We start from the raw sequence: 18,397 nt of genomic DNA on the forward strand, positions 1-18,397 counted from the left end.
CAGCCCCGGCATTCTTTCTTGGAATTATACTTGTTTCCCTAGAGCCCTCATGTCTGAGTGTATCACCTCCGAGAGAAAACCATTGTCTTCAGAAATTCATATCCTGCCATTCTGCTATTTCTCATGATAATTGTTTTTTCTTCCACCACATTTCTGTCTTTCAAATTTAGTATTTCACATTCTAGAATACATTCTAAATGATTAAGTTGTTTTCCTTGTTCTTCCAATCCCTTCCTTTCATCCCAAATACTATCTACAAGCTTTCTTTGTCCCACCTTTTTATTATGAAAAATGTCAAATGTGCAGAAAAATTGAAAGAACAGTACAGTAAACCCCCACGTGCCTTACGTACATATATACACACAGATTTTTTGCTGTGCGATTTGAAATTAAGTGGTAATATGCTGCCTCACCATAAGATATATCAGCCTACATCTCTTAAGAAAAAGGACAAACTTCCATATAGCACAATACGATTATTACACCCAAGAAAGCTAACAGTAATGCATAGTATCATTTAACATCCAGTCCATATTCAGATTTCTCCAATTGTCCCAAGAATTTCTTTCATAGCTTTTTTTAAACCAAAATCCAATCTGGGTTCATTTAGTATATTTAATGAGGTCTCTGTAGTCTCTTTTAGCATAGTACAGTTCCCTACTTTTTTTCTTTAATGACATTGACTTTTTTTTTTTTTTTGAGACAGAGTCTTGCTCCATCTCCTGGGCTAGAGTGCAGTGCTGTCATCATAGCTCACTGCAACCTCAAATTCCTTGAGCTTGAGCGATCCTCCTGCCTCAGCCTCCCAAGTAGCTGGGACTGCAGGTGCATGCCACCAAGCCCAGCTAATTTTTCTATTTTTTGTAGAGATGGAATCTTGGTCTTTCTCAGGCTGGTCTCAAACTCTGTCCTTAAGTGATCCTCCCGCCTTGGCCTCCCAAAGTGCTAGGGTTACAGGTGTGAGCCACCACACCTGGCCAACACTGACTTTTTAAGGGTCCAGTACAGTTGTCCAGTCAAGGGTCCACCATTTCCTAAATTTGTCTAATTGTTTCTTCTTGGTGTTTTCTTAACTTATCCCTTTTATACTATTTCCTTCACCCTCATTTCCTGTAAACTACAGCCTAGCTTTATTTTTGGTCAAAGTTGGTGGAGGCATTATAATGCCATAATTTTCCCATATTCTGAGATTGGCCAAAAGGAGGTTCAACAAGCATAAAAAGTTTGTTTTCTGTAAAATATATTATCAGATAATTCCACCCTGTTTGTCCATAAATAGAAAGTAGCCAAAATCATTAGAGGAATTAATGGCTCTATAGGAAGCCCATTTCTTTTTTGTGCACAAGTGATTCAAGTTTAAAGAAATAGAACCCTGATCTTATTTAATTACAAAATTGCTGAGTTCTTATTAAATTCTATGTGTGTAATCATCGTTAATTTTTTTAAAGTTTTTATTTTGTAAAATTTAGCGTTATTCTTTTCTCAGTCTGTTGCATTTCAGTGTTATTAAATTCCTGTATCTCAGTGATGAGGAAATTATCTTTACAGATTGAATATTTAAAATGCTTAGTACCAAAAGTGTTTCAGATTTCAGACATTTTCAGATTTGGTAATATTTGCATTATATACTTACCGGTTCAGCATCCCTAATCTAGAAATCTGAAATCCAAAACGCTACAATGAGCATTTTCTTTGAGCATCATGTGGACGTGCAAAAAGATTCGGATTTTGGAGTATTTGGATTTTGGATTTTCGGGTTAGGGATACTCAACCTGTATTAGTGTGGGACAGTAAACAAGAAATCTAAAGTAGAGTACCCCATCTTTAATACCCTCCTACTCTGTATTGACTTGATTATGACCTTTTAAAATGATTCCTTATGTCCAATATTTGTTCATGCTTTTTTCCAAGACCGAAGATATTTCATATCTCATGAGATGATGCTATTAATAATGGTACCTGTCCTATATTGTGTTACTTACTCTAAAATTTTGGTGAAGCCAGAAGTAAGTTCAATGTATGTGTTGTCTCTCCATGTACTGTTTCAGAAAGATTCTTGTGCCACACCCTCTCCCCACCAAATGCAGAATGAAATAACTGGCATAATTCCTTTGTCGTTCTTCTGCCCTTCTCAATAAGAGTGACTTTGCCACTCATAGAAGAGTTGGTATTGGCACAAGTGGGAAACAGAATCTACTGTTTTTAATCATCTTTATTCTTTTCCAGAATTAAGAAAGATTTTTCTGTTTTATTAACTAACATATTAAGTAGCAATCATCAATATTTATTGATTACCCACTGGATATGAAGTATTATGGAATTTATGTGAGTTTCTATAATTTAGTAGTGATGAAGGTATACTTGCATGTACAATATGGCTAAATCTTAAATCATGGTTAATAAGGAGTTTGGTTAGAGATAATCTGAATATTAACTACCTTTACTGACTAATGTGCAGTGTGTTTGGTAAGTCAATATTGTGGAAGGTCATTTAAAGTGAATGTTATGGAGATTATAATTTGTATTAACAATAGATTCCTTTCCTGTGCTGTTTACTCAGGCCCTTATATGCTATAAAAGCTTATTGATTGACCAGCTAATCCCTGTAAAAATCAATCTCAGAATCAGCCTATTTTAGTTTTAATGAATATTTGATGCATGTTACATTAACATGACTTAGAAATAAGTTCAGCACGTAAGAATGAAGTAAACTAGGAAAGTGATTTGGGGTTAGTCATAGAAGTATTTTCAGTCAAGTCCAAGTACTTAAGAAACATATGTTAATATATTGGGTGAGCAGTCTCTTCCAGGCATAAGGAACATCTTGAATGAAGGGTGGAAGGTAAAAGTGATTTCCCAGAAAAAGTGAAGATTAAGGATAAGAATGTGTAAAGCTGGCTAGGCAGGATAGGGGCAAGAGATAGAGAGTCTTGAAGTCAACAGATGAGCTTAGGCTTGAGCCAGAGGGCGTCTAGAACCATCAGAAGGCTTTGATGATTAGTATAAGGTTGTAAATTGATGTATTTGGATGAACATTCTGGTGTTTCTTGTAGAATGGACTAATGGAAAGGAGACCAGGCTTCAATTTACCAGATCTGGTTTAGGATTTTGGTTGTAAACACAGAAACAAAAAAAGTTGAGGAATTGGTAGAGAAACCATATTTGCTTGGGGACATCGTGTCTATTGAGAGAACAATATCAAAAAATTGAAATAAAGTAATAACTTGTTGATTAATTTGTCCCCTGTGATCTTTTCATTATGTGTTTACTTTTTACTAATCGAACTATCCATTTCTTATCCTGTTAGGTGTATGGTTTGTGTTTCTTCTCTCTGTATTTTATACGAACTAATCCTTTTTAGAACTTCAATTTCCATGAATTTTCTGCTTTTCATTTTTAAATTTGAATCTTCCACCTCTAAATGACTTTTATATTATTTTAGCTGCATTTAGTACCGGGAACATTCTTGTAAGCAAATGTTGCATTGCATTTGCTATATGCCAGTGTTGCCCCACTGGGGAAATCCTGAACTAAGTTCTCTTTTTTAATGTGATCAATGCATAGCTTTTTGCAGAGAGTGGGCATCTCTATCCTTTAATACCAGTTGAACTAAGTATTAATAATTGGTAGTAGTAACTGTAGTACTACCATAGAAGTTGGCTGTTTACTGATGAAGGTTAAGTGATGTTTCTGTTTTCAAAATTGAGACCAGGATTGAATTAAATATAATTTACATCTACTTTCTTTATACCTGTACGCAGAGAAGTAAACTCTCAGTGTAAATCTCCTACCCCTCCATCAGTATTTAATCAAAGTCCTTTTGATTTTTTTTTACAGTTTTCTCTTACATCCATCTCCTATATCCATTCATCTTATATCCATTCATCTAAAAGAAATATATTATTTTCCATTATTAGTTAGGGTGTTTACCCTCTCCTGCTTGACTTGTCTTGATAGCCTTTGAATGATTCCCTCCCTTTCTCCCTCTCGCTCTCTCCCCTTACCTCCCTCCCCCACCTATATCCCTTCTCCCTCTCTGCCCTTCAGTTTTTCCTATTCAGGGCTGTCAGATTGATCTTTCTGTACTACTGCTTTGGGGCCTATCAAGTCCTTGCTTAAAGGTAGCAGTGGCTCCCCCATGCCTACTGAATACAATCCAAATTCCTTAACCTGTCATTCAAGGTCCCCTAAAGTCTGACTTCAACATACCTGTTCAGATTTATTTCCTACTGTTTTTGGCAACATTCTCTATGCTCCCCACAAACTAGATGACTAACTTCTTCCTAATCTCACGTTGAGGATTACCTTCTCTGTGCCTTTCTTTATTTCTGCCTCTTCCACTTGTAATATAACCCCTCATCTCCACCCTTTTAATATCCCTAAGGGCTGATAAGCATTTATTGAAAATTTTTATTTGTGAATTATAACAATATCAGACTGTAGATTCTGAAACTCCTTACCTCAACTTAGTTGCAGACCAGGGTCAGGGACAAACCATGTCTTTCTCTTTTAGGTATCCTCATTTCTCATTGTCCTCCCCCACAAAGGCATTAGCACAGTGCCTTGTTCTGGTAGATGGCCACTGCTCAAAGAACTTCTTTGAGGACCTGGTTTGGCAAGTTAGTGTATAAAATCTCTGCCTAGTTTTACTCATCATATCATGTGTCACATGTTCATGGGAGGGAAAGTATAAGTGTATCAGATAGGCAATTCTCTATTAACACGTGTTCCTAAATTTTATAAGAGGTTATAGTCCAACATTATATTAAATTAGATGTTTGGCATTCAGAATTAACTGCACATTAAAAAGTATTATAATTATAATACTGTAAATACCATGTACCTTATAAAGCACTACCACTCCAATTATTTCGTGTGATATTTAACAGTATAGGTAAACCCACAAAGGAATGTTTAACTCATAAAGTATCTAATAATACTAAAAAACCTAATTGCCATATATAACAATAGTTGGGGGAAATGCATTCAGCATTGCCACTTGGAGTGTCTGGGAACACATACTACCCCCCTCTACCACCCCCAGCCCTGGTACATCTCAGACAGTAAGACTGCAATTTCTCCTTTTACTTCTCAGACCTGAGATGTATGATTTATACTTGAGTTCTTAGTGGCCCATAGTGGGACTGGGAGGAATCCAGTTGGGAGTCACTGAGGAGGTGTGAGGAGCTTTGAGAGACCCATACCTTCTGCTGGCGTACTGCTTGGTTTTAGGCTGCTTCCTTGTCCCTCTGAGGTAAATATTATTATCCCTGTTTTAGAGATGAAGAATTTGAGGCTCTACAAAGTTTGGCAACTTGTGTGAGGTCTATACAAAATTAATAAGAGGCAGAATAAAGATTTGTACCCAGGACTGTCTAACACAAATGCCTATACTCTTTCCATTAACCATGCTGCCTTGTAAGTGTGGTATCTTACTGTCGTTAACCTGTTACAGAGAATACATTCTCTCAGCTTCTGCCTGCCTATGCATCCAGGAAGCAATCATTGTCCTTTCTGAGTTGTTTAAGGGAACCTAGATGATAATGACTGGGGAGTTGATCAGACCTGGGTTATAATCCTAATTCTGCCACTTACTAATAGTGTGGCCTCGGGCAAATAATTTAACCTCTGAGCCTAGGTTTCTTCATCTGTAAAATGGTAATAATATCTACTTTGCACATATGTGCAGATTAAATGACATTATATGTAAGCACTCTGCACAGTTCCTGGTACATGGCAGATGTTCCCTAAGTAGTAGTAGTAGTTACTGTTGCTGTTATTATTGATTATAATATTAGCATAAAAGACAGGAATATTAAAAAGGTACCTTCTTCCCTCTCCCTCTCCCCTGCTTCTCTTTTCTCTTATACTCAATAGGAAAACAAAAAGAGGGGATAATGATCTTCTGATCCACAAAGATCTGAAATAAAATTTATTTATAGTTCAGAGGAACCTTCAAATCTGGGCACTCTGGGGGCCTTTGAGGAGGGGAATGTGTATGAGGAGATGGAAAGGAGTCTGGGATGCTGCTTAGGAGACTAGCTGGGGTGAGAAGAATGGCAGTGGAAAGGAGAGTAGCCTTACTATCTCCTTCCAAATGGCCACTGTCAGGCCGACAGCCACATTCTTTCATTGAGGTGGCATTAGGATGAGGTGAAAAGCCATGCAGTATAGCGGGCAGGGCCTGCCTCCAAGCAGCAGGTGAACAGGAAGAGACATCAGTGGGCACTTGGCTGGGTCAGCTGGCCACTGCCAAAGGGCAAAGAAGTCTAAAGCTGCACATGTTTCTTGAGTGATAATCTCAATAAACTGCACAGAAATTCAATATGCATTATATAGAGAACTTTGCATATGGAGAATGTGTTCCATTTTCAGTGGTCATAATTTCTTTGAAAAATTCAAAGCTATTTATAGCATATGTGTCTGATAATCTAGTGAGTTCTAATACTGATCTGTTTCCAGTTCTGTATATTAATTCTAATCATTTTCTATCTGTCACTGACTTTCTTTTCCTGCTCTGCTCTCAGGACGAAGACAGCTTCCTAGAAAAGGTAATACAATCCATTGGTGGTTGTGAGAGTTACCCTGTGCTTGATTAACACTTAACTGTGGTCCTTGGAATTTGTCCCTAGGCATTCCCATATCAGAGACCTCAGAGTCGGTGAGAATCCCCTCAAGTCCTGCCAGCTGTCTTTAACATGTTGAATGCCACACACACACACACACACATACAAACCAGAAACTTTTCCTTGGGGCCACAGTGTTTTATTACAAAAATGGAATGAAAACTTTGAGTGTAATGTAAAGGTAAACATAAATAGAAAAATGGAATGTTTTGACTTCTATTCATTTAATCCACCTTTGTAGAATTAAATTGTTAATATTAATTGTAACAATAAGAATATCAGCAAGTAAGATTTTATATCTGCTTCACACCCCCAGGGTCAAAACTAGAGTGAGTTAAATACAACTCTCATGGCAGTCAATGTGTTAAGTATATTTGAAGTACAGGAAAGATATTTATTGCACTAGTCAAGTCACTGAGACTCAGTACAATAAAAACAATAGGACTCAAGTTTCCATATGTGTATTTTTGAAATGAGAAGTAACTATGGAGCTGTCTTAATGTACCTGAAAGCTCATGAATTAAAGGAGGGTACCAGTTAGCTGTCCTCTATTTCCAATGTCAATAAAACGAGAAGATTTCTGTTGCATTAAAAATGATTTGGGGTTAGTAATAATAGCAATTAATTACTGAATGAATACACAGATACAGTCAAGAAACAGAGCATAGAATAGAATCATGGACCTGAATGAGATCATAAGTGATCATCTGGTCCAGCCGTCTGCCTTCAGATGGGGTAAGGTATTTTCTTCTTTCTACCAGATGAGACAACCAAGGCCCTTTCAGTTGAAAAGCTTGCTAAAATCATACTGTTCCTGACAGCAGAGGTGTGAGCTGGAGGGCACTAGAACCCAGGTCTCCTGATTGCCCAGTGCAGCACCCCTTCCTCAGTACCTCACTGCCTCTCCATTCACCCTGAGAGCGCCCGGCTCCACACAGGGACATCAAGTAGTGGAGCATGGGATTGATAAACATGCCTGAAGTACTTTGATAGAGCATCTGATGGGACCTCTCCCCTTGTGGAGTTTAATGCATTTTGATGATGGGGTTGATATACTGTTTTTGTGCTTTAGTTACTAGCAGAAAGGTTACAAAGTGTGGGCTTATCAGGCACTGACCGTGTCTTGTATAAAGAAGACCAAGTGTCTTGGTATCCCTCTGAAAATAAGAGTTCAGGCTTATTTGTGAAATTTTTTAAAGTTATTTCTTGTGCATGATTATTCTCTAGACTTCAGAGACACAAGTATGGCATTCTGTATTATCACACATGAATTTGAAAATGGATAGTGGGTGGTGTATATAAGCTACTGACATTTTATTAACCTTTTAAAACCACTAAGGTCTGAGACAGCTCTGCTTCCCAGCCCTTCTCTCTTAAGAGCAGTTCATGTTCTGTCTTTTTATCTTGGACAGTGCCTTGTGTTGCCTTAATACCTTAGTACAGGAAAACCTCTAGTTGGATGTCAGATTTTTTAAAAAGTACATGAATCAGTGTGAATAATTTATATATGGTAAGTTTGGAGACATCTGCTAAAGAATCTGTACATGTGTTTCATTTGGTCCAGAAAGTTAGCATAGTGCTTTATGGACAGTGTTTAGGCTCAGATATAATGTGGATGCCTGGATTTAATACTTGCAAGTGGAAAAAAGTCAGTAGATAAGCCACTGATAGAAGTTCTGGCAACTATAGGGAACATGAATATCAAGTGATAGAATCCCAGGGAAAGAAAGGAAGCGAACTGTAAAAACATAAAAAAGTAAATTTAAGTGATAACCAACTGTCATGCTCGCTACAGTAAGAAAAAAATAGATTTTAAATGGTAATCAACTGTCCTGCTCCCTTCTCTTCCTTATTCTCTTAGAAAGGCTTTAAAAGGTCATCAGTGCTTATTAAGGAACACAGTGTTAAGAAGAGACCTAAGCTCAGCGTTAGTGTACGTGGTCTCTGTGAAAGTAGTGAAATACTGATTTTCTTTCCCGTAAAGCTACTTGGCTGGGGGTCATGGATGGAATTTACAGGTCGCACAGTGTTGAGCAAGAATTTCCTAAGGTTAAACATACAGAATGTATGACCTTAAGCTGGAGATAGGGGAGAGAGGAGGATGTAAAAACTTGGTCATGATTTTCTCCACTGGAATTTTTCTGAAGGCTGCCTTCAGATGCCTTTACTATTTCAAACGTCTTTTTCATATAATTTATGTTTGACTACATAAACATAAGACAACTGAGTTTATTTCCTAGCCATATTCAGATTCAAATTATTCCTTGGTCTAATTTATGTCACTTCTGGATTTTTCTCTTATGTTCTTTCAGAAGAATCTGATAGTAGAAAGGTAGGGGAAAGGAGTAAAAGCCCATAGACATTTGTGCTGAGCTATTCATATAGACAATAACTTTTGGACTCAGACTCTAGACTTTTCATGGTATTTCTGGTTCTTGATTTGCTGTATTCAGTTTACTGTTTTTGGATCTTAACACTTATGAGTGTTGGTGCCTTAAGTTTAGAACTTCTGTCAAACCTAAAGTATTCACGTATGTGGGTCTAATGTGGAAAATTCTCTTTAGTTCCTGAGAGCCAAAAAACCTCATTTAAATCAACAGTGAAAACAGTAGTATTTGTGCTAAGACCTGAAGGAAGAATAAGTTAAAAGTAAACAAAAACCTAAGTGTAGACCCTAGTCTCTCAAAGTATGATATTGACAATTGTAATTTAATGGTCCCAGAAGTCACCAGTGGTGTGCAGACTCTACTATGATTGTATCACTGGAGCCTTGGCTCTCAGTGTCACCCTTGAAAGGATTTAGGCACAATGCATCCATGTGATAAACATTGTAAACCCAAATGAAATGTTGAACGATTAAGTGAAGCATTTAGGAAAGGAGATGCTTTAGCTCTGTGTGCATCAGTGTCAAGTGCCTTCTGACCAGGGGTGTCCCCCGTGAGAAGAAATGAAAAATCTTAAGAGATGAAGATCACATTGTACCCACATGACCAGAATTTGAAGGAGATTAAGTTACACAGAGAAGTCTTTATTCTGAGACCCATTTGATTCTCATCCCTTTTCATCTATTAGGAGAAATCCCTCCTACAGATGGTTCCTTTGGATGAAGGTGCCAGTGAGAGACCCCTTCAGGTCCCCAAGGAGATCTGGCTTCTAGTAGATCACTTATTCAAACACGCCTGTAAACAGGTAAGTGACACTAGACCTTCCCTACAACTTTGGAAGGTGTGCAAGTCCTGTAGGAAATGACGATACCTCATATCAGCATAGTGTTTTTAACTTTCCCAAGCTCCCTCCACACAGCAGCACCGTCAGATTGCCTGGGCAGGTGAAAATGTCCCTATTCACAGATGTGACAGCTGAAGAATGCAAGCTAAGTTGTTTACCTAAGACCACGGTCTAGATGGGGTGGCAGAGCCAGGGCCAGAACTAAGAACACCTGTCTCCTGGCTCCACACTCTTTTCCCCTGGACAGCTTCAGACCTGAGTCTATAATGCCTACTTTGGCTGTTACAGATTTTAAAGTCCAAAGCAGACCTTAAACCCATTTCTTTAACTTGGTCCTGATTTTTCTTTTAAATCCTATTTAAAATACTAATCATCCCAACCCATTCCCACCAAAAGGAGAACTTTCTTGGGACCGAATTGAAGGGTAATGTTCTCTTACCTACTGAAGAGTAATATAACTTGAAAGCAAGGCTTAATATGAGCATGCCATTTACCCCTTCCCCAGACTTAGTGGTATCAGCATTTGAATGTGGTTATACCGTTTGGACTCTGCCTTTTACTTCTTGTCAAGAGGCTGGAAGTGGAACAGCTGGTTTCCTGATCTAGCCATCTAGTCCCCTGCCTTATCAGGTATAGGCTAAAACCTTTGAAGACCATTTTCTTATTTGAAATAAAATTTCAACAGATTATTGAGATGATATAGGAAAAAGGTACTGGTTTTTACACCTCCATTACTAATCATTAATACACATATCACCCTTCCCTTTTGCTTCCTGCTGCTGTTTCGATCCCTGGGTTATCTGCAGAACCTCAGAGCTGATTATCTTGCCTATTCCCGTCATTCTGATTTCTTTGCCAGGAGGACCTGTTCCAAACCCCTGGGATGCAGGAAGAGTTACAGCAGATCATTGATTGTCTGGATACCAGCATTCCTGAGACAATCCGTATCCTTTCTAACCAAGGCTTAAGAAGCTGCATGAGTACTTGGCCAAACTCTTCTTTGTACCTACGTTTGATTTTTGTGGTTCCATATTTATTTTCTTTGTAATTGCCTTTTATTATAAGATAATCACTGCCTATTCAGTTGCTTCTTAATTCCTTTCAGGAACTTTTGGCCTCTCTCTGTATCAGGTTCTTACTAAAAGGAAGCAAGAGGTAGGTAACAACGATTTTTAATAGGCATGGAACATAGGAGCCACAGCACTGGTGCTGTTCTCCTTCAGGTGATCAATCACTCTTGCCACCACATGTACTGTCACTAGGGCAGGGAGAAAGACTGGATACACTGGCAGTTAGGTTATAGGACTGGTCTACTGTGAACTCCCATTCTGTAGGCTGTATTCCCCTGACTCTAAAATTTGGCCCCAGAGTCTTTGACCAATTCTTTATTCCCCTGACTCTAAAGCTCTCAGGAGTCTTTGACCAGTTCTGTAACAACTGAACCGCAGAGTACATGGACCAATAAAATATCAAACCCCAATTAGGGTCAGTGTGCCCTGAATAGGAGGAGGGAAATAGTCCCTGCAGGACCTTGAGGAAGGGAGCCAGTCAGGTCTCAGCTCTCTCTCTCCTGGAGCCCCCTTCCCTTGACTTAAGTTGATTCAGCTGGTAGTAATCACTCTGTGGCTGAAGCACTGCTCATTTTCCTGGAAGCCCTGCCAGAGCCAGTCATCTGTTATGAGCTATATCAGCGATGTCTTGATTCTGCTCATGATCCCCGGATCTGCCGACAGGTGAGTTCTACTGATCTGAGGATGTGTTTGGTGCAGGTCCCCCCATAGAGAAATCACCAATTTTACAAGGCCAGGTAGGCAGCCAGCTATGAGGTAGAATAGGTCTGGATCTGTTATTCATGGCAAGACAGCAGCATTGAGAGTTGAGACCCTTAAATTTTAGGTTGTGTTATTTCCTATATTTGCCACCTTTTCCCAGTTAGCATATTTCTGTTTACAGAAAACATAGTAGGGTGGATACCTCTACTCTAGGGTAAAAGTGGTGAAGCTGATTGTACATGGAATTCCAGCTGACATTACCAGGAAGGGTGGATGACACTTGGGAGCCTTTCTTCTTTTTTCTTCTCAGTGTGTATTTTTAATCCTGAAATGATTTTGGTACACAACAGCTGAGACTACCTGTGACTCGGACTAGTGAGTATTGGGAGGAGGTCCCCATCCATGCTAAGTGACATTGTAAGGAAAACCATTCACCTTGGTAGATACCATGGCTTCCTGTCTGGGGAAATGGAAAGAGAACAGATTAACACCAACCTGCTTGTGAGGCAGGGTGTGCATGTGAATGTGTGATGACTGCGTGGCCTGGGCACTGAGTGGACTGGAACCAAAGAGTATGACTAATTTGGCAGGTGGTGTGTTGATCAGATATTTTGTCACTACCCAAAAGAGGGTAGTGATAGATGAATGGGGTCCTGTAAGGGTTGGATTATAAACTACTTTTATAGCAGCTATAAAGTTCTTCTTACTCCCTTCTGCCACCTGTTTTCCTTACTGCCCACCCCTTTTATTAAAAACAGGTGATTTCCCAGCTTCCAAGATGCCATAGAAATGTTTTCCGTTACTTGATGGCGTTCCTTCGAGAACTCTTAAAATTCTCGGAATACAACAACATCAGTGCCAACATGATTGGTAAGAGTGCCCATGAGAATGGCTGCATGGGGCTGTTTGTCAAGGACAGTCTGTGTGCAGTGTATACATTACTGGATGTCCAGGCACGTGGCAGTCACTTCCCTCCTACTGTCCTCATCCCCAGGGCTCCTAACCACCAACCCTGAGGTTTTGCTTAGGTTATGTCTGACAAAGGTTTTCCCTTTTCTTTCTTTGTCTAGCTACTCTCTTCACTAGTCTTCTTCTAAGGCCTCCACCCAACTTTATGGCAAGACAGACTCCAAGTGACCGCCAGCGTGCTATTCAGTTTCTTCTGGGCTTTCTGCTTGGGAGTGATGAAGACTAAGGTTTTTCCTCTTACTACTCCGAGATTCTAGAGGTGGAAGATCTCGGGCTCCAAGTATTTCAGAATGGTTTAAAAAGTCATACCACAGGAAGGGTCTATTGCAGAATTTCAAGTTCTGTTTATAGTGCAAAAGGAAGAGAGTTTCCTAATCCCTCCTTTACCATATCCTACACAGCAAAATACTTTTAGATTTACATTGCCAAGCCAAAGTTACCATATTTTGGTGTTTTTGTGTTTTCTCTTTATAAGGCAAAGAGATCTGTATCTACACTCCTTTACCTGGGGATGCGTTTGTTACCCTCCTACCCAATCTTCATGTTTGTCCTTGGTACCCTAGGCCTAGATTCTGAGATGGTTCCATTCTAGGCCTACAAGCACTACTTGCTGTAGCTCAGACTTGTCTGTAGTCCTTCATATACGCACTTTTGACTCACCCCCTCCCCGTATCACTCTTTGCACTCCGCTCCCCTCGTTCTATCACTTTGAATGAAGTCTGAGTGAGGCTAGTGACTCCTTGGGTGTGCTCAACGGTGAGTTCACCATCTACATATGGTCGATACATGCGTTTGTGCATTTCTACTACAATGGCATCTTTATGTCTCTGTAACATTGGCCTTTTTGTGGCTCCATACTGGGTGGAACCGTATTCTCTTATCTCAGATCACATTTAGTAGCATAACTTAAGGGACTATTAGAGATGACATCCCATTGATGTGAGAGAATCATGATCAGAATGGAAGCACTTTGAGTATTTCAGGAGTGAGAGTATTCATGTTTGACAGGTCCTGCATCCCACTATCCCTTTCCTGTCATTCAAATTTTACATGAAGACTAATCCTGGGTGTCTGTGGGACCCATCTCCTCCTTAGAAATCCACATCCAGAACAACACTTGCACCACTGTATAAAAGGGGGTCTGTACACCTCAGGCCTGTCTAGAGCTATCACTCCTTCTCACTGCAAGGGTAACAAGGATGACCCTTAGAACCCCTTCTCTGGTCTTCTGAAGTACCAAGGGGCAGATGTCACCTCCTCCCTCAGCAGGGCTGACTCTGGGCTCCACCACCAGCTCCTGCAAGAAAAGGGTTTAGAGAATCCCCTTGGCTCCCGGTCACCGTGCCCAGTGCTGTTCGAAAGACTCACCAGTGTGACCAACCGCGTACCTTACCTTTCCCACCCAAGATGACCCTCTGAGCTTTTCATGTATTCAAGCTCTGTGGGACAGCCTTTAAAAAAAAAAATCTATGATGGTTGACAAAAAAGCCACCAGCCACTGATTGCAGAACTGCCTGATGCAGTTGGCTTCCTCCTGGTTTTCTTTAGTTAAAACCACCCTGAAATGACTCATTCTTGCCTGGTAACATCAGATGCAAGGAGCAGAATGCACAAGCTCTGTGTACAATCTCGAGCATTGACTCCATGACTCTTCTACCGTATCCAAGGCACTGCTACCAAATGAGTCTCCAATCCCCGTCTCTTGAGAGTTGAGTTCTTTAGCGAAAAGAAGGTACGTATTCTGCAATATACTGGCAAAACCCTTTCCTGATGGGGAGTTGGGGAAATAGGAGTCACATTACTGGTGCCAAATAGCTGAAGATCTGATAGGTCAGGGGCTGGGTGTTGAACTTAGTTAATGGAAGACTGAGAGCAGAACAGTTTTGTCATCTCCACTAGGCCAGAAAGTGATCACAAAAAGAGGCAGATGATAGACACTGGGGCAAGGTCATAACACGGGGAAGTGCCTTTCTTGGGCCCATTTTCTAGTATGTTGCCAACCCGGGATCTTTGGGTGATCAAGAGTGTGATTAGTGGGGGCTCTGTGCAGCATGTGTACAGTGTCCCAGCTCTTTCTCCATCTGATCGAAGCACTGCATTGGTTTACTGCCGCAATCTTTTCAGCTCACCATGGGATGTATACAGGGTCAAGAGTTTTAGACAATCTCTAGATGGGGGAGACAAAACATAGACTAGACGGAAGAAATCTGCTTCCCTACCATGCCTATTCCAGTACCCCAAACTCTAATTCCTAAGTCCTCTAAGGTACTATTTCATAGCTCCTCTGAAGTAAGGATTTCAGATCCAACTGGTAGGGAAGGACTCTGCACTTGTTGTTTTAGGGAAGAAATGGTTCAAATCCATGTGGTGACATTGCATTAGTCTCCCTTTCGCTGTTTTCTGATTCTTCTTCTGTAATCATTTGTTATAGTTCCCAAAAACGTCTTGATCACTAAGCAAAGCTGCTAGTGGGATTCTGTATTTCATGTCATCTTTTTTATTATAATTTATTGCGAATTTTTTTTCTGAATAAATATATGTTGTGTGAAAAAGTGAAGTGTGATCTTAGTGAGGAATAACTGAGGAGGGTGGGCTTATGCCACTGGGTCCACTTGACTTTGCTGCAGTCCCCATCAACTGTGCCTATACTGTCATCACCTGTCTTACAGGGAAATGTCATTTATAAGACTTCTCAGTATATTTGCCCTCAGAGATGAAAAGAAGCTATACATTTTCAGAGGCCAGCCAAATACCCTCATTTTAACCCTAAGGATTCAGGCAACAAAATGACTCCATTAGAGGAAAGGATGTTGATTCTTAGTGCATGTAAATGTCATACTAGGTCAGATCTGTGATCCCTCCAGCCCCAGAAATGTGACAAACACTAACATACACATTTGGGGAGGACCCAGTTGTCCTTGCTGACATAGCCTCAGTAGTTTAGACATGTCCCCCAAAGAGCCTGTTTTCACATAATCCATTTTGCAGCTCTTGAAAACCAATTTTGAACTTTCATTACCTTTTGGGGTGATGAAGTCCATAAATTTACTACTTTTTTTGCTCTCATCTGAACTCTAACACTTCAAGAGGAAACCCTGATTTGAGCATGGTTCCATTTTTCCCCTGCCGATCTCCATTATGAATTCATGAATTCTGATTTTGTTCCCTTGAGACTGAACAGGCCTCAGCTGGAGGTTTCTTCTCAACCAAGGCCCTCTTCCAGTTCCCTCCGACTGTGAGCTTGACCCTGGTGAATGTGCTGACTCAATGTTGTCATGAACAGTTTTTCTAGCCCCACCCAAAGCCTTGGCAGAAGAAGGGGTTTCTTTTTGAGAGTGATTTTCCCCCCGGCAGATGGAGACTGACACCCAAAAGTTTTTACCCAGAAGCTGGCAATGTGGCATACAGGTACAGTGGCCATTTTTTCCAGAGGTTAGAGAGGAAATGGCATCCCCGGCTGCTGGGCGTCTGTTATAGAAGACCCATTAGGACCTTTCTGATTGCAGGGCAAGTTGAGGAACTGGCTCTTGGTGTAGCCTAATGATCTAAAGCCACACACTGCAACAGTGGAATCATGAAATGTTAGAGAAAGAACCTTAGTGATGATTTAATCCAATCTCATTGTTTGGGTGGGGAAAGCCTCAGAGGGGACAATGACTCACCTAAGGTCACTTAGGTTAGTGACACAATGTGGCATAGTGGCATTTTTTCAAACAATTCTCTGTTTGTCCACAAATTCCTTTCATAGCATCTCATCACTTTCTGTAGCTTTAAACACAATGTGTTACTACAATGCCCCTGACTCCAAATGCTGTATCTCCAGCTCATAACCTCTCTTCAGAGTTTCTGCCCAATATATCCAATTAGTTAGCTGACATCTCCCCTCATGTGTCTCACAGGCATGCCGAGCTTCATGTGTCCAAACTGGAGTTCTTTTACTCCTAGTTCTTTTACTGCCACCTAACCCAGATTCTCTACCAGTCTTCAGTCAGCTCAGAGAATGTCAATGCCATCCATCCAATTGCTTGGGCTAAGCATGTAGCAATTAGCCTTGATTTCTCTCTTTCCTACCGACCACCTTGACCACATGCTCCACATGCATCTACTTCTCATCACCTCCACTGCCAATTTTATTCTAGGCCACCATCATCCTTTCCCACAGGGTTGTGATAGCCTCCTAGCTGGTCTTCTCATTTTTGACTTTGCTGCCCTCCAATCCAGTCTCCACACAGCAGGCAGCATGACCTAATTACCCCAATCTCATCACTCCCCTGTTGCTGGCCCTTCAGTGACTTCCCAGTACATTTACAATAAAACCTAAGCTTTCCCATGGCCCACTAGGCCCTGTGTCTGTGGGTCTCAAATCTTAGTGTGCAGAAGAATCACCTGGAAATGTTAAAAGCAAGTTCCTAGGCCCCACCCCCAGAAATTCTGATTCAGTAGGTCTGAGATAGGGCACAGGAGTCTGAATTCTAAATAAGCACCCAAGATCTGAGCCCTGCCTACCAGAACCGCCCCCAGCCCTGCCACTATACTCCGTCACTGTTTTACTCTGCCCAATGAGCTGAGCTCTTCCCTACCTCAGGGCCTTTGCACATGCTGTTTTCTCTCTCACACACATAGTTGGCCCTCATCTTTGCTGTACCTAATCCTAAGTCACCTGGCCCTTCCCATTTACTTTCTCTGCTCCCATTCCTGGGCTTCCTGGCACAGCACGCTGGCTGACTGCCCGTGGGCCTGCCACGTACAGCTTCACAATCTTCCTCTTCATCTCTTGCTGACCCTTCATATACCTGCTCCACAGGGACTGGGGAGGGAGGAAACTGTAGTGGTTCTTCCCATAGGCTCCAATGGTCAGACTGCCTGAGTTCAAATCCCAGCTCTGCCACTTCCTAGCTATGTGACCTCCTTGTGCCTCGGTTTCCACATCTTTCCCCCCAGTTTTACTGTGGTGTAATTGACAAATAAAAATTGTATATGTTGAAGGTGTATCCATCCACATCTTAAAAATAATGATAGTACCTTTCCTCATAATACCATCCTGAGGATGAAATCAGTTAATACATTTAAAGGGCTTGGAACAGTGCCTGATGCCTAAGTGCTAAATAAATGGCAGCGAGTGTAATTACTCCCAAACCCTCCGTTGGCCTCCAGGCCCAGGCCCCTCTTCTGCTGCCCTTCAGATCTCAGCAGATGATGGCACCCTTTCCTTTGTGAAAATGTCAAAGCCATCCTGCAGAAGCAGCCCTCTCAAGGCCCTGCCCTGCGCATCAAAATGTCTCTAAGCTTTGCTTCATCCTTCCCGCTGCCCGCCTGTCTCAGAAATAAGTGGCCCTGCGCCTCGCCATGGCCAGCTCTTCCACCTGTGTTTTTGAGCCTTTCTCCTCCCACCCTCTCTGGACGTTTCCTCCTCACCATCACCCCTCCTTTTGCATCTTCAATATTATTCTCTTGACAAGTATTTATTGAGTGCCTCCTGTGTGCCTGGCACTGTTCAAGGTGCTGGGGATGTAGAAGGAAATGAGACAAGGTTAGGTAGGCAGATATGCAAATAAGAGTACCCAAGGTAACTCTGGATCGTGACAAGTACTGTGGAGAGAAGAAAGCAGGGAGATGCACTAGAGAATACAGAGGGGGCACTTGGTCATGGGAGGTTGCTTTGAGGAGGTGATGTTTGAGCTGAGACCTAAATCAGGAAGCCAAAAGACACCGTATCTTTTTTTGGAGCGGGGGAGACAGTCTCACTCTGTCATTCTGGCTAGAGTGCAGTGGCATCGTCATAGCTCACTGCAACCTCAAACT

The 18,397-nt window shown here is 41.1% G+C and overlaps 1 protein-coding gene across 2 annotated transcripts in view; it reads left to right on the forward strand.

The window, feature by feature from the left end:
* OCRL (OCRL inositol polyphosphate-5-phosphatase) overlaps window positions 1-15,147 on the forward strand; it is a 47,706-nt gene extending 32,559 nt beyond the window's left edge. The window contains exons 19-24 of one of the 2 annotated variants that reach the window (XM_045537990.1): window positions 6,528-6,551; window positions 9,699-9,815; window positions 10,714-10,798; window positions 11,460-11,587; window positions 12,385-12,496; window positions 12,697-15,147. In XM_045537990.1, coding sequence (XP_045393946.1) covers window positions 6,528-6,551; window positions 9,699-9,815; window positions 10,714-10,798; window positions 11,460-11,587; window positions 12,385-12,496; window positions 12,697-12,821 — 591 coding nt within the window. In that variant the 3' untranslated portion in view covers window positions 12,822-15,147. The remainder of the gene's footprint in view (window positions 1-6,527; window positions 6,552-9,698; window positions 9,816-10,713; window positions 10,799-11,459; window positions 11,588-12,384; window positions 12,497-12,696) is intronic. The other variant, XM_045537991.1, reaches the window with a different exon arrangement.
* Window positions 15,148-18,397: the final 3,250 nt, after the last annotated feature.

Source organism: Lemur catta, chromosome X (genome assembly GCF_020740605.2).
Source record: "Lemur catta isolate mLemCat1 chromosome X, mLemCat1.pri, whole genome shotgun sequence".
NCBI classification, from domain to species: Eukaryota; Metazoa; Chordata; class Mammalia; order Primates; family Lemuridae; genus Lemur; species Lemur catta.